Here is a 16399-nt window from a genome sequence, read left to right on the forward strand (position 1 = left end):
TTTTATATTAATAATTAATTTTAATAATTAATTTTAATGTATACATAATATAATGCGTTGAATAATTATATATCAAACAAAATTGACTTCTGGCAGTAGAGGTTATTTAAAAATTATAAAAATAGATGTGGCGTCCTAGTTATTTATGTTAAAGTGATAGATCAAAATCGAAATGCGGTTCTGCAAGAGTGGTAAGACCTGCAGTTGACCCGCTTTGTATGAACTTATCTTCTATTGCAATTCTTTTTCTTTTATTTATTTATTAATTTATTTATTAATAAAGTGAAAGATGAGGCATATTATATTGTCGTTCCTTTGTCTGTAAGGCACTAATATGACTCAGTTTCGTAAATATTGGATAAGAGATGAATGATCTGAATGAGATAGTAATATATCCTTTGACCTCATCTGTTGAATTCATGTTATGGGATAATACATATGGGACAAAAACATTACGTACTCTTTCGGTTTCTTACTTTTCNNATAAATTGATAACTAAAGAAATTATGTTAATAATTAAAATATTAGCCGAAAACAATAAATTATGGTTCGTCGAATTTTTTATATTTTTTTGCCTTTACATAAAAACTTGGAGGGGTGGGTCACCTTATCGAGTATTGTTGGTTATGAAATTGAAAGATAAAAACTCAGTTACAGTCGATTTCACGTGAAGTTGATAAATAAAAGTCGTAAGATGATTTGATTGATTTGACTAAATTTTTATCTAATGACACCTATTAAGGTGAAGTAGAATACACTTGAGTTCCACCAATTGAAAAGCTAAGAAGGGAGCAGAGAAAAGATAGATAGATAGGGCATACCATGAGAAGTGATTTAATGTCATTGTTGGTAAGCTTATACTCCCCATCAACCATAGCTGCATCTTCTTGAATTCCAAGTAGTACATCCACCAAATCCTTCTTATTATTACTACCATCACCATCACTTTCTTCCTTCTTTGCCATTTTATGCTCTTCAATAACCTTATCAAACAATCCATCCAACGTTCTAAAAGTCTCTCTATACCTCCCAATCTTTCCACTAACCACATCAACCCAACCCAATGCCGGAAAATAATCCCCCACCGTAAACGCCGTCAAATAAATCATCACTCTCCTCGCCAAATCTTGAATCCCACCTTCTTCTCCGTACTTTCTTCCCAACGCGCACTTACAAACTATGTTGTTCGAACTCGAAACCACCATCTCCCCCAAGTTCACCGCTTCCTCGTTTGAACTCGCTCTCACCAACACCCTCACCATCTCTTCAACTTCCTCTTCTCGGATCGCTCTGAATGATTGCACTCTTCTCGTGCTAAGAAGCTGAAGCACGCATATCTTCCTCTTCTGCCTCCAGTCGTCTCCGTAGAGCCCGAACCCGACGTCGGTGGCGCCGTACAACAAGATCTTCGTGGCCGTGTTTTGTGGCCGGTTTGAGAAAACTAGGTCGTAGTTTTTGGCTATCTCTTTTGCAAGTTCGGCGGATGAAACTACCAGAGTTGGGTTGGGTCTTTGACCCAATTGTAGCATCATGATGTCGCCGTAAGTTTTGGAGAGGTTTAGAAGAGAAAGGTGTGGGAGTGTGCCGAGCTGGAGGAGGTTTCTGATGAAGGGTAGTTTTGGTGGTGATGGAGGAAGGTTCATTGAATTGGGTTTGGATTTCTTTGTGTGGTTGAAGACGAAGAAGACGGTGATTGTAAAGAGTAGCCATAGGTGAATGTTGGAAAAAAGGGGTTCTTGGATTTGGTCGTAGATCCAAGTCTTGAAAGCCATAACTGTGATTCTTATTATGTATATCCTTTTGCGAAGCATAGAAGCCCATAACCCACTTGTATATATATATATAGCCACTGGCACTCTGCCCACTCATGTTAGCTCCATTCGTTATCATAAACAGTTACATATATTAAAAGAGACGTGAAAACTCAACTGCTCGACTTGACTTCAGATAAAGCTGATAGGCGACAACTGTTATATGAAAATTTAGTTGAATCATCTAATGATTCTTGTTTATCAACTTCATATAAAATCACCTGTATTTGAGTTTTTATCTAAAAAAAATTATATCATTTAATTTATAATTTATTGATATTCGTGTGATTCTTTTTGTGTAATGTTAATAAATAAAAATTATTACATATATTTTTAGTCTTATTTGGATATTTTTTAATTAATATTAAACTAATTGGTATGGGTTTCACAATTTTAGAATTAATATCCGAATTAATTAGGATCAAATTTAATAGGGTAAGATTTAATTGTACCTGATTATTCATTGAGTCTAAAATTAATATAATCGAATTAGATGGATAATCGGATTATTCATACCCACGAATATCCCTACTCATTGTTACTTATTTTGCATTTTCACTACTTTTTCTTTTTTTTTTTCTTCCTGTGATATAAAAAAAGCATAATAATACTAAGAAGATAATAACATAAAAATATTTTATATAATTTTAAAAAAAAATTCATATGAACTAAAAAATAGTATGAATTCTAAAAATATAACATCAAAATACTAAAAAAATAATATAAAAAATATTTATCATATAAATAAAAACAATACAATAAAAAACATAAAAATCAAAATATGAAAGAGAGTACTAAAAGTAATAAAAAAATTTTAAATATTTACCTAGACAGTGATTAAAACAGATCTATCTAAAAGATCTTGATGAAAAAAAAAATTTGAAACAAAAAATACAAAGAATTACGGAAAAAGTTATATGGTTACTTGTATCATTTTTATAGAAGAAAATGAAGGGTAGAGCTGGTAGAAAATGAATAAATTTTTTATCTAATTTCTCAACAGTAATCAACCTTCCCCAAGTAAATGCAGGAGTTACAATTTTTACTTTCACGTGAATGTACGTTTAGAGGTGGAAAGCATGTACTTCTACGTTCAGAAGTCTAAAAAATTGCCAAACATAAAAATAGAACGTTTCAAGACATTCAAACTGACTTCTCTTATTCCCGACGTAAATTCCAAACACATCTTATAATAACTTTCATGTTTAATTTGTAAAGTAGTATCACTTTCTTAACAGTAAATTATTATTAAGAGGGCATCCGTACGTTATGAATTTAATAAAATTAAAACTTGTAATTATTAAGACATTTTAAATAAATTTTGTAACTATTATTGGGATAGATATTGAATATAATACTACACATTTAAATCTTTTTATATATGAACTAAGTTCAATTAAGTTAAATAATAAAGTTTGAAGTAATTTATGAAGTACGTACATTTCGCTGAGTTGTCGTGTTTGTGTATCGAATACATTTCGAATACAATATTCATTGACACTCGTCCGACACACGTGTTTGCTGTGTCCAACCATATCTTAATAAAAACTAAAAAATTCTTTTTCGAACATGCTTGGACACATTTAAATACTATCACATGTCAGCATCCAACCTTATTCTTAACATGTATTATTGAAATAAATTTTGTAATAGTATATATTATTATTTAGGTTTAATTACTCTGCAGGTCCCTATAGTTTCACCGAATTTTCAATTAGGTCCCTATACTTTTTTTCTTTTTAATTGGGTCCCTATACATTATTTTTTTTTCAATTAAGTCCCTGCCGTGAATATAACGTTATCCATAATTTATTTTTGTTGATTTTAAATTAATTTAATTAGACTTAATTAATAAAAATATTTAAATAAGTAGTAGTATTATTAGGTTAAAAGGTTGAACACATTTAAACGTGCTCACGATGTCGGGCCTCCTAACAGAGAACTAATGTTAAATGTGACCTAGGCATGCATAAGTGATGTCAATTGTAAGACTTTTTATATTTAAAAGTTTAGAATTATATTTTTGATGAAATTTGTACATTATTATTGACCACACTTTAAGTTTAAAAAAGATTCTTATGTAAAATCATTGTTATATAATTTAAGCTTTTAGAAGAGATAAAAAGTCAGAATAACTATATTTGAAGCCAAAATTATAATTTATAAGTTATATACATCATATTTTTAATTGTTGATTTTGTATGAAAAATGAGTTTATAAAATATTAAAATAGTCATTGCTTTTATGTGAGAGACTATTTCCCCAATCCCCGCAATATGTAAATCCGGGAACAAAATGTATGTTACATATCTATAAATTTAACGCGTAATTTTGAAATTCAAGTATGATTATTAATAGGCTTAAAATTTAGAATGGTGATGAGATCTCTATTTTAAAGATTATGTAAGAAAGGAATTAAAACAGCCTGACGAGAAGAAGGTGGTTGAATTGCTAACACGAATGTATGTGTTTAGATATCACATTTAGGCAGGGCAGTTAAAATGAGCTAATACTGTTAAAAAAAATTAATTTGATTAATCCGGGGGAAAAAAAAAGAACTGACCCATTAACTTGTTTAATTTTGTTTTATTTTTTTTTTCAATCTCACCCAAATTTCCAAACGGAAATGTTTGGTAACAAAAAAAAAATCAGCCAAAAACAGCCGTAACTTGTCTTATTTAGCATTTATTAATTGTTACGACAATTAATTAATGTTAAATAAGGCAAGTTCTGCGTATTTTTTTTTGTCTACCTAGTATTACCCATTCCCAAAATTGATTATTTTGGTTTTCCTTTATAGAAAAAATTTGACAATATGAAAGAGGGAAACGAGTTTAGTCTGTTTAGTTTGATAAGCTTTTTTTTTTTTTTATGGCTCAGGTCAGTATTTTAGAAGCTTATACATATTTAATATGTGATTTATATGAATTGTTTAATAATCTACTTAAAATAATACACCATGGTATAGTTGACCCGTGACAGCCCTACATTAGAGGAGTAGGGTGTCATATTAAAACAATAGAAAATATTATAGGATCGAGTCATGTCACGCATAAGAAGATAGGATTATGTTACGGATTCGACCCACGGATCCTACACCCAGAACGGTCTCTGAATCCGGTTATCAGGGTCCGACCCCCTTCGCCCTTCCAGAAGGCCCGAAATCAGCCCACTAGAGCTCCTAACCAACTTTCGAATTCAAACGTCTCCCTTATCTTAGCCAAATAAGATAAGATAAGATATTCACTATCACCTATAAATAGAGGACCCAGGTCCCTCCAGGTATTCATTCATTCTTCACACCTTCTACCTCTTAGATCTATTCTGACTTGAGCGTCGGAGTATCTTTGCAGGTACCACCCCCCATTGCTCCAGGCAAGTGATCCGGCATCTGCCTCAACCCGCAAGTTCTCGATCCATTTCTCAACCCGTACCAGAGACATCTTGTACATTGGCGCCGTCTGTGGGGACTTTGCAACGTTGTGGCGGCATGGCGGATAACTCAGAAGAGCAATCATCAAACTCAGATTTCTTGCGTGTAACTGAGAGCAAAAAGGAATAATGTTTCCTTAACTTGCATCACCTTTGCATGTTTATGCACCCTTTCGTCCTACTCCAACGGCGAAATCCCAAAGGAATAATGTTTCCTTAACTTACATTACCTTTGCAGCGATAACACACCTTCGCCCTATTCCAACGGCGAAATCCCAAAGGAACAATGTTACTTGCAATTACCTTCTTAGTGATAACACTCTTTATGCACCCTCGCCCTATTCCAACGGTGAAATTCCAAAACCTCTGAGCCCAAAGTCTCGCCTCCCTTTAGTGGGACACCTCCACCTCTTGGACCCTCTCATTCACCACTCCCCCATCCGTCTCTCCAAGCGCCATGGCCCCATCTTCTCCCTCTACTTCGGCTCCATGCCCAGTGAGGTTGCTTCTTCTTTTGAACTCTTCAAGCTCTTCCTCCAAACCCACGAGGTCATCTCTTTCAACACTAGGTTCCAAACCTCTGTCATCTGCCGCCTCACCTGTGACAACTCTGTCGCCATGACATCATGAACGACCTCCTTAAATGCTACCATCGTGGCCAAGCTCAGACCTCTCAGGAGCCAATAGATCAAGAAAGTTCTCAAGGTTCTTGCACAGATACGGGGGACAGCCAAATCGTGGCGGCATGACGGAGAACCTCGAGGAGCAATCCTCCACCCGACACCCCAACTCAAACCCACAAAGCCCAACTCCCGAACTCCAAGATAACACTCCTCCCACCCATGGGAGGATAATAAACGCGGCACATCGCCAACCAACCCCAACCCAGCAACAACCAAGAGAGGACAATCATCCTTCCACTGAAGCCCGGCCACCCGATGGCCTGGGAGAGAAGGCGGTCCAGATAATCCAAGAGTTGTGCCTCAGGATGCAAAACCTCAAAGGCCGAGTCACACCCAAAGAACGGTACCACCCGGAGCATACAAGCCAAGCGACCTCCAGGACCTAATCTCATCGCGATACCAGGAACACCATGCCCCCTGAGCAGAGTTAAGCCCCAAAATGGTCCCTGAGATTGGCGTCGTGCACTAAAATCGTCCCTGAGATCCCAATTGCACCAATTACGTCCCTGAGATTGAGAAAAGTGCACCATATTAGTCCCTGACCTATTTTCCCTTAACGACGTGATGACATGGCTGGATGACGTGGATGGTAAGTGACACGTGTCACTCCATGATTTGACCACGTGTAATGATATGATGATGTGGTGACCAGTGACACGTGGCATGCTGACGTGGATAGTTGTGCCACGTGTCACAATGTTATTTGGCCACGTGTCCGTTTGTGCCACGTGTCGCGACAGTGTTCGTCCACGTGTCATCCATTATGTCATCGTTGTAAATGCACCAAATTAGTCCCTCACTTTGCATTAAGTGACTCATTTTAGTCCCTGAAATTGAATGTCATGCACCAAACTAGTCCCTTTGCCAATATTTTTTTTTCTATAAATTCAAAATTCTTAATATTTTTGAATACATTAATTTCAATTCTATTTTTTCACATGTTATTCAAATAAAAGTGCTTTTATAAAATATTTTTTCTCTTGCGAATATCCTAACCGTCGACTTGGAGTTGACGTGAAGGTATTTCAAGCACCTTCACTACTATCTCCGACCTCTTTCAGTACTTTTATAAAATATTTTTTTTCTTTTGCAGATACCTCTAACCGACGTCTTGGAGTTGACGTGAAGGCATTTCAAGTTTCCCTCATTACCATCTCCGACCTCTTTTATTTATACTGCAAAGGTCGGAGATGATAGTGAAAGTGCTTGAAAAACCTTCAATCTAGCTCATTTACACATAACGAAAACGTGTATTTCATAAGAACAAAAAAAAGATGTTTTTTTTAATTATTGATTTCTTGTTAAAAGCACATGTTTTTTTTATGAAAACAAAAAGTATCCAATCAATCATATAATTATTTTTTTATAATAACATACTTATATATTACAAAAATTACCAATGTTCAATTATTAAAAAAATTATATAATTAAAACTAAAATCTTACAAATTTTTATGAAAACACTTGTATTTAAATGATATATGAAAAAATAGAATTGAAATTAGTGCATCTAAGATATTGAAAATTTTAAATTTAAAAAAAATGAGAAAAAATTGGTGAAGAGACTAATTTGGTGCACGACATTCAATTTCAGGGACTAAAATAAGTCACTTAATGCAAAGTGAGGGACTAATTTGGTGCATTTACAACGATGACATAATGGATGACACGTGGACGAATACTGTCGCGACACGTGGCACAAACGAACACGTGGCCAAATAACATTGTGACACGTGGCACAACTATCCACGTCAGCATGCCACGTGTCACTGGTCACCACATCATCATATCATTACACGTGGCCAAATCATGGAGTGACACGTGTCACTTACCATCCACGTCATCCAGCCATGTCATCACGTCGTTAAGGGAAAATTGGTCAGGGACTAATATGGTGCACTTTTCTCAATCTCAGGGACGTAATTGGTGCAATTGGGATCTGAGGGACGATTTTAGTGCACGACGCCAATCTCAGGGACCATTTTGGGGCATAACTCCCCCTGAGCAACAACACTGCAAACAGCACGATCGCAGCGTTTCCCTAGACCCGAAACACCGACGCGGAGAAGATGACCGACGACACCATCGGAGGCCAAACGAGCAGGAAACATGCACGTGATAATGGAAGCCATCCCATTCACAGAAAAATCCTTGAGAGCCAAACTCCTGAAGGACTTCAACAAGCCCACTGACATGAAATAGGACAGGACCAACGATCCCCGGGAACACCTAACGGCCTTCGAGGCCAGGATGAACCTAGAAGGAGCCGCCAACATGATCCGGTGTAAGGCCTTCTCAATAACCTTAGCTGGCCCTGCGATCAAATGGTTCAACGCCCTCCCCAACGGATCCATAACTGGCTTCCACAATATCTCACGGAAGTTCATGGCCCAATTCACCACCAGAATCACCAAAGCTAAACACCCCATCAGCTTATTAGGGGTCGCACAGAAACAAGATGAATCCACACGAAAATACCTGGACCGCTTCAACGATGAATGCCTAACGATTGATGGACTCATGGATTCCGTCGCAAGCCTCTGTTTAACCAACGGGCTCATGAACGAAGACTTCCGCAAACACCTCACCACCAAGCCAGTATGGACCATGCACGAGATCCAAAACGTCGCCAGAGACTACATAAACGACGAGGAGGTCAGCCAGGTCGTCGCCGCCAATAAACGGCAACACGGCAACACCCCACACGGCAACCCGACTCCCCGCCATAATTCGATGCCCAGAGAAAGTCAAAGAGACCAACCCAAACAAACCAACACAAACCGACCACCCAGGATCGGGAAATTCTCGAACTACACCCCCTGACAGCCTCGATTACCGAGATATACCACCAGATAGCGGATTGGGGTATTATTCCGAAAGCCCGACAACTCAGAGAAAGAACGGGCGGCAACAAGACCCTTTACTGTGACTACCACCGAGGTTACGGGCACAGGACACAAGACTGTTTCGACCTTAAAGACGCCCTCAAACAAGCTATAAGAGACGGCAAACCCCCAGAGTTCACCAAAATCATCAGAGAACCAAAACATGCGGAAAAAGACAGGTCGCCTGAGAGGAAAGGACGCAACCTGAGAACACAAAAATAACCTCCCAGGGAAAGTCCAGAAGACGACCCGGCCATAGTAGTAAATGTCATCACGGGCAAGGATGTGTCAAGCAAGTCAAGATCAACACTAAAAAAGGACCTCAAATTCTTGGCCGTCAGAGATCAAGCCCCAGCTACCACAGCCGACAAAACGATAACTTTCTTGCCCGAGGATTGCAGCACAGCACCTCGGCCAAAGACGCACCTTTCGTCATCTCGACGAGAATCGGAACAGGACTAGTTCAGAGAATACTGGTGGACACTGGCGCAGACTCCAACATCCTCTTCCGAGGTGCCTTCGACAAGCTCGGGCTCCGCAACGAAAATCTCCAAACACACCGCAACGGTGTCACGGGACTCGGAGACAACTTCCTCAAGCTAGACGGTTCCATCATTCTTCCCCTTACCATAGGGACGGGAAGCCATAGGAAGACAATCCTGTCCGAGTTCGTGGTCCTCAAAAACTCCACCGCTTATAACGTCATCCTCAGAAGGAAAACAATCAACGACCTCTCCGCCGTCATCTTTACCAAATACCTTCTAATGAAGTTCACGGCAGAAGATGGCTCCGTCGGAACCATCCACGGAGACCGGGAAACCGGGGTAGAATACGACAACATCAGCCTAGCCCTATGCAAGAGATCCCGAGACGCAGCAAGAATCTTCCTTTCCAATCTCGATGCACACCAAAATCCACGCAGAACCATGGGAGGAAACGACAAAGAAGCAAAGTAGGGCCTTGCAGACAAGGTCAGGAGTATAGCACACCTACGTGAGCTAGTCTTAAAATAGAGAATAAGCCTAAGGTACAATGGCAGCACGGTACGACGAGACTTCGGACCAGGAGACCTCGTCTTATGACAAACAACATCGATCTACCCACTCCCAATAAAACGGATATCCAAATAAGTAAACGGCTACCCGGGAATCGATCACCCCGAAGCCAATAAAACGGATATCCAAATAACAAAACGGGTATCCAAATAACAAAAATAGCGGCCCGGGGATCGATCACTCCGAGGCCAACAAAATAGATATCCAAATAATAAAACGGATATCCAAATAAGTAAACGGCTACCCGGGAATCGATCATCCCGAGGCCAACAAAAGGGATATCCAAATAATAAAACGGATATCCAAATAAGTAAACGGCTACCCGGGAATCGATCACCCCAAGGCCAACAAAACGGATATCCAAATAATAAACCGGATATCCAAATAAGTAAACGGCTACCCGGGAATCGATCACCCCGAAGCCAATAAAACGGATATCCAAATAATAAAACGGATATCCAAATAAACAAACGGCTACCCGGGAATCGATCACCCCGAAGCCAATAAAACAGATATCCAAATAATAAAACAGATATCCAAATAAGTAAACGGCTACCCGAGAATCGATCACCCCGAAGCCAATAAAACGGATATCCAAATAATAAAACGGATATCCAAATAACAAAACGGATATCCAAATAACAAAAATAGTGACTCGTGAATCGGTCACCCGCAACGCCAACAAAACGGGAATCCAAATAAGCTAAATAAACAAAGTCTTGAAATCGGCCCACCAAGAGGCCTAAAATAAGTTCACAATAACGGCCCAAAAAAGGCCACACAAAACAAGCATGAGCTGACGGTCTTCCAACTCGCGGAAAGCCATACTGACCAACATCCTACCAATTGGTGCATGATGACGTCACGCCTTTTTCAGGCCCCTCACAGTCTCCCGAACTACAGAGAATCGGACTCTCCAATGACTTAGCATTGAGACCATGAAAGCATACTCTCATGCTCTGGGGGCAACTGTTCCAGACCCGATCTCCGAGCCATTCTTCGGAACGGTCATCAAACCCGGCATGTGATGAGACGCCCAAACAACGCGCTCCTGGCCTGACCATGAAACGGCTAGGAACTCCCCAAATCCTCGACCTCGATCGGAAAAACCAAACAACGATCTCCTTGCCAAACCACAATGGCGAGGAAAATGTTTTTCCAGCAATGAGACCGAGCACCCTCACTCTCTCGCTACGGGGGCAACTGTTACGGATCCGGCCCACGGATCCTACACCCAGAACGGTCTCCGAACCCGGTTACCAGTGTCCAACCCCCTTCGCCCTTCCAGAAGGCCCAGAACCAACCCACTAGAGCTCCTAACCAACTTTCGAATTCAAACGTCTCCCTTATCTTAGCCAAATAAGATAAGATAAGATAAGATAATTCAAACGTCTCCCTTATCTTAGCCAAATAAGATAAGATAAGATATTCACCATCACCTATAAATAGAGGACCCAGGTCCCTCCAGGTATTCATTCATTCCTCACACCTTCTACCTCTTAGATCCATTCTGACTTGAGCGTCGGAGTGTCTTTGCAGGTACCACCCCCCATTGCTCCAGGCAAGTGATCCGGCATCTGCCTCAACCTGCAAGTTCTCGATCCATCTCTCAACCCGTACCAGAGACATCTTGTACAGATTAGTTTTATATAACAAAAAAGCAAATTTAATATATATTAAGCTAAATCTGTGAAAAGATCATATTCACTAAAATAATTTAACGATGCTAAGAACAGGAATGTCTATTGGTTTGCGCTAACCTACGTAGCCATAGGGTTTTACCCCATCCAAGTAGAAAATTATGGATTCGTTTTATTCGTTCGTTTGAATTCAAAAAATTATCCATCTATAACATGAGGATTGAGTAGTGGTGGGTATTAAAATATTATTAGAATTATTAGTAGTAGGGAGTTAAGTTAATAATGGCTAGTAATTAGTAGATGAATATTTATGAAGTTAGTTGGTAATATTCTTATAAATAGGGTGATTTTGTATCATGTAACAACTTTATATATAATATTATCTTTTTATTCTACTATTTAACATAATATCAGAGCCATAGTATTCTCATTGAGGAGGATAAACCATTAGTCTTTCGGTAAAAAATTACCATGCTTCCTTTTCACCCAAATATTTTTCATCCATAATTTTTTTTTATTCTTGTTATTGATTTAATACTTTCTCACCTCACCAAATAATCTATTCTTTTTGTCTTGTCCTTTCGAGTCTAACGGACCCAAAATTATGGATATTAAGAGATCAAACGCGCTTTCACACGCCTCTCAAAGTTTATTGTCATGGTCACTTCTTCTTTATCTCCTCTTCTTCATCCATTTTCTCTTTCTTCCTCTGTCAAGAACCACTCCCTGTCCGCACCTTTTCTCCTTCTCTTTATCTATCTGTTCACCCCGTTGCCGGTCACCCTGCGCCATTGCGACATCCTTGACGTCCCCTTTCTTCTTCTCTTCTTTTTCTTCCTATTTCTTTTTGGTTATCTCACTCCTATCTCACTCTCAAACATAGAACCAGAGCAGTAGTCTTGTTCCTCCTTTTCGTCATGACCAGAATCGCGGCCCACGCCGTGCTTCTCTTTTCATTTGTCTTCCTCTACGACTCGCACCACATGTCTCTTTCTCTACGTTACTGCGCTATACACTTCTTCCTCAATCATTTCATCAAAACTTATTAAGTTGGGAATTATTGACATCTTTCATTTATCGGTTTGTGGAAGCATATTAAAATACTATTAGATAGAGTAGTTAGTAGTTGAGAGTTAAGTTAATAATGACTAGTAGTTAGTAGATGGATATTTACAAAATTAATTAATAATATTTTTATAAACAAAATGACTCTTATATTATATAATAACAACTTCAACACAATAACTTCACATATAAAATTATCTTGTTATTTTACTTTTCGCCCAAAATTTTAACAGTGGTGGCATGAGTTTATATTTTTTATTTAATCTACACAACATATTCAATCTAATGATGCCATTCTTACTCAAATCCAGAGGTATCTGCTTCTATCTTCCGTTTTATTGATTCTTAATTTGTTTAGTGATTATACATTGATTTTTTCAAAGTATGTTACTTATAAACAATTCTAAATCTAATAACATTTTTATTTTTTATTTTTTTCCTTTAATTTCTCACTTTATTTCTACTAGTTTAATTTGATGCAATTTTAATTTAATTTATTTTTCACTTTCTTTTTGAATTTGTTAGTTGCATATTGTATCTAATTAATTCTCTTGACTTGTCTTTCCTTTTTTTGTTTACTCTCGAAGCGGGATTGCTAAAAAAAACTTATTAGCATTATGAAATAATAAATATTAGAATTTTTTACTTAAATAAATTGTATGGGAGTCAAAATTACCTGATTCTCTTGAAACAGATTCTGCAACGTGATTATCCTTTTTGTATTATTATATAAATCGTCCAAGGGTGCATAGGGTTATATAAAACATGAATCATCTCACCCTAGGACGATTAATGCATGAACTTGTGAGGCAAATTAAGCGTAAATTGTGGCAGGACTTCTTGGGTTAGAAATAGAGTATAAATCGTCCCAGGGTAGTAGGTTTCACGTGTTCATGGGCTAAATCAAACTGGGCTGCCACGATTTATATGTTATTCGGACCCTCTTCAGTCTGGCACGATTTATGTGTTAGTTTGTAACACTAACTGGGCTGGGACGATTTATGCCCAAGTTAGTAACCCTAAGGACTCAAGGACGAGTCATCTTTGTTGTTGCTGCGGCGTAAAGGGTGAGAGGAGGTTTGGGAGCCACCATTTTTGACCGGAGAGGAAGTTTGGGGGGAGAAGTGTTTCGGGTGTGGGGACCAGCCGGTGGCGAAGGTGCAACTGGTGGTGGGCAGAGGCGTCTGAGTGGCACAGGACGTGGTGGCAGTGGGCTGTCGGTGGCCGGCTGGTGGAGTTGGGAATCTCTCCGGCGGTGATAATGGCCACGAACCAAGGAGATATGTACCGCCTGAACGGCATTGCGCATGTTGCCGGATTTATTGATCAAGAGATAAGTTTTTAAATTTTGTAATGTTGTTGAGTCGATGCCATGTGTATGTTAAGTACATTGATATGTTGGATGATATAGTATGTTGGATGATATTGTATAGGGTGAATATGCATCTTAGAATATTTTTTGATTAAGACGTTGCCGGATACCATGTTTAGTGATTTAGTTATTTTTTGGTTTAGTATAAGACGTTAGAAATCAGTGTTCTTAATAGATTATGGAATTCACTCATGATAGGGTGATGGTTCTGATGGTAGAATCCCAAAAAATTTGCTGTTTTTACTTTGAGACCGGACCAGACCGGACCGGTTCGAGGGGAAAACCGGGCAATCGATCCTGAGCGTCCAATCTGATGATCTGACCAGATGAGGCAACGAACCGGTTGGGTGTGGTCAAACCCGGAGTGAAATGGTTTAAACTGATATCACTCGGTAAGACCGGTTCGACCGAACCGCTTGAGTTTCAAATTTTTTTTAAAATGTTGAAGTTGGATTATTAGTGAAAATATGTATTTAAATTTTAAATTTTAAAATTTTTTAGGGATTTTATTTTTTAATTATATAGGACCGAGTCAATCGGTTCAACCGGTGAATTACCGGTTGAACCATTAACCCGGTGACTTGATCGGTTCGGTTGTGACTTTTATGGTTCTTACATTATATTGGTAATGTCGATTTGAACATGAAATGTTATTATGAACATATCCATTTTGATGGCATCTGTGAGTTGGATATTTGTCTTGAACTAAGTTATTTTCTATGTGTGTCTGTATAAGGACCCGAAATAATGATGTGCTTATGCTTGCGTATTTTCAGCCAACCCGATGCGTTAGGAGCGTGCATCGGCAACAGAAGATGATACTGCATGATCGTATACTCCCGTACTTAGATCGTGCAAACCTATTACATGTTGCTCGATTGAATGATTATTGGTTCAAGCTTGATGAGCCGCTGATCAGTGCTTTTGTGGAGCGATGGCGTCCCGAGTCACATACATTCCACATGCCATTTGGGGAGTGTACCGTAACACTACAAGATGTGGCATACCAGTTTGGCCTTCCAATTGACGGTCATGCAGTGAGTGGGTGCCTCAGCGACTTCGAGCAGTTGATGGAGGGTGGCAAGCCTGCATGGGTGTGGTTTGGAGAGTTATTTGGTGAACTCCCACCGGAGGACTGCATCGATGACTTCACAGTTTCTTTTTCTTGGTTCCAGAACAAGTTTAGAGTATTGCCCGCTCATGCGTTAGAGGAGACGGTACAGATCTATGCACGGGATTACATTATGATGTTGTTGTCCACCGCGCTGTTCACGGATAAGTCTGGTGCCAGGGTACACTTACGGTGGCTCCCGTATGTTGCAGACCTCGATGGACTCGGCAAGTACAGCTGGGCTTCGGCCACCTTGTCTTGGTTGTACATGTGTCTCTGTAGGGTTGCGAATCGGAATGTAAAGAACCTCGCTGGACCGCTGTCGCTACTACAGTCTTGGATATTTTGGCGTTTCCCGGCATTCAGGCCTAGAGGGTTTGATGCTATTCTCTGGCCGCTTGCTGCGAGGTATATCATTTTGATGCATAATCATTGTCATGCACATGTTTGTATCGTATTTTATAAGCTCACTTCTGGTCGCTTTGTAATGGATCAGGTGGGGTCGGTTTCTTCCGTCGTCGGATGAGAAGGGACCCCGTGTGATTGCTACCCGACACAGATTAGATAGGCTGACTGGCGATAATGTAAGTTTGAATGTCTATAATGCTATTTTCTGCATTTCTGTTTTCATATACTCGGTTGGTAATGTTGACTGATTTCCATGTTGCAGTTCATTTGGATGCCATATAGCAATCTTGAGGTGATCCAAGTAGTCCATCCTGACATACTCCGGCCTGACCACACGCTTTTATGGAAGTCGACCACTGCGTTGATATACTTTGTGGCAATAGAGTGGCATCAAGTAGATAGGGTTTTATCCCAGCTCGGGGGAGTTCAGCACATCCCAGAGCCAGCCATCAACATCGACTTCTTGTTATCCAAGGATGGTAGAGGACCCACTAGGTAGTTTCCTGAGGTATTCGCCACATGGAATCAGTGTTGGGATGAGAGACGTCAGAGCGTGCTTTCTTTTCAGTTGGTTCCAGATCCCCGTCCGTCTGCTGAATATCTTGACTGGTGGTTCCGTGTAGCACGTAGGTTCCTTTCACATGATCGTCTACTCATGGATCCTCGGGCGGGTGGAGTTCCCGTAGATGCTCCAGTTCGGGGTCATGTTGCTGCACCTGCTAGGCAGCAAGGACCAAATGTGCCTGACAATAGGCGGAGAGCGACCCGTGCGCGTGTGGGGACTCGATACAGCCAGCCTGTTGGGGCAAGACACGAGGATGCTATTGGGATGGATGATGATCCAGAGCATCACGATGATGATGGCGGTGGTGGAGGTGATGATGGCGATGACGGGGGAGATGATGGTGGGACTGGCCACCAGGGTCGTCAAAGGGGTT

At 39.7% G+C, this 16399-nt stretch overlaps 2 protein-coding genes across 2 annotated transcripts in view; both read right to left on the reverse strand.

Annotated features, from left to right (window-relative positions):
* LOC107615150 (cytochrome P450 71A1-like) overlaps positions 1–1887 on the reverse strand; it is a 4649-nt gene extending 2762 nt beyond the window's left edge. Inside the window, exon 1 of the mRNA XM_016317257.2 lies at positions 822–1887. Coding sequence (XP_016172743.1) covers positions 822–1811 — 990 coding nt within the window. The 5' untranslated portion in view covers positions 1812–1887. The remainder of the gene's footprint in view (positions 1–821) is intronic.
* The window catches only part of LOC107618011 (cytochrome P450 71A1), a 38543-nt gene continuing 22313 nt past the window's right edge, over positions 170–16399 (reverse strand). Inside the window, exons 5-6 of the transcript XR_002354490.1 lie at positions 14925–14931; positions 170–180 (exon numbers count right to left, since the gene is read on the reverse strand). The gene's annotated coding sequence lies outside the window, so the exon portion shown is untranslated. The remainder of the gene's footprint in view (positions 181–14924; positions 14932–16399) is intronic.

This window comes from Arachis ipaensis, chromosome B09 (assembly GCF_000816755.2).
Source record: "Arachis ipaensis cultivar K30076 chromosome B09, Araip1.1, whole genome shotgun sequence".
Lineage (NCBI taxonomy): Eukaryota > Viridiplantae > Streptophyta > Magnoliopsida > Fabales > Fabaceae > Arachis > Arachis ipaensis.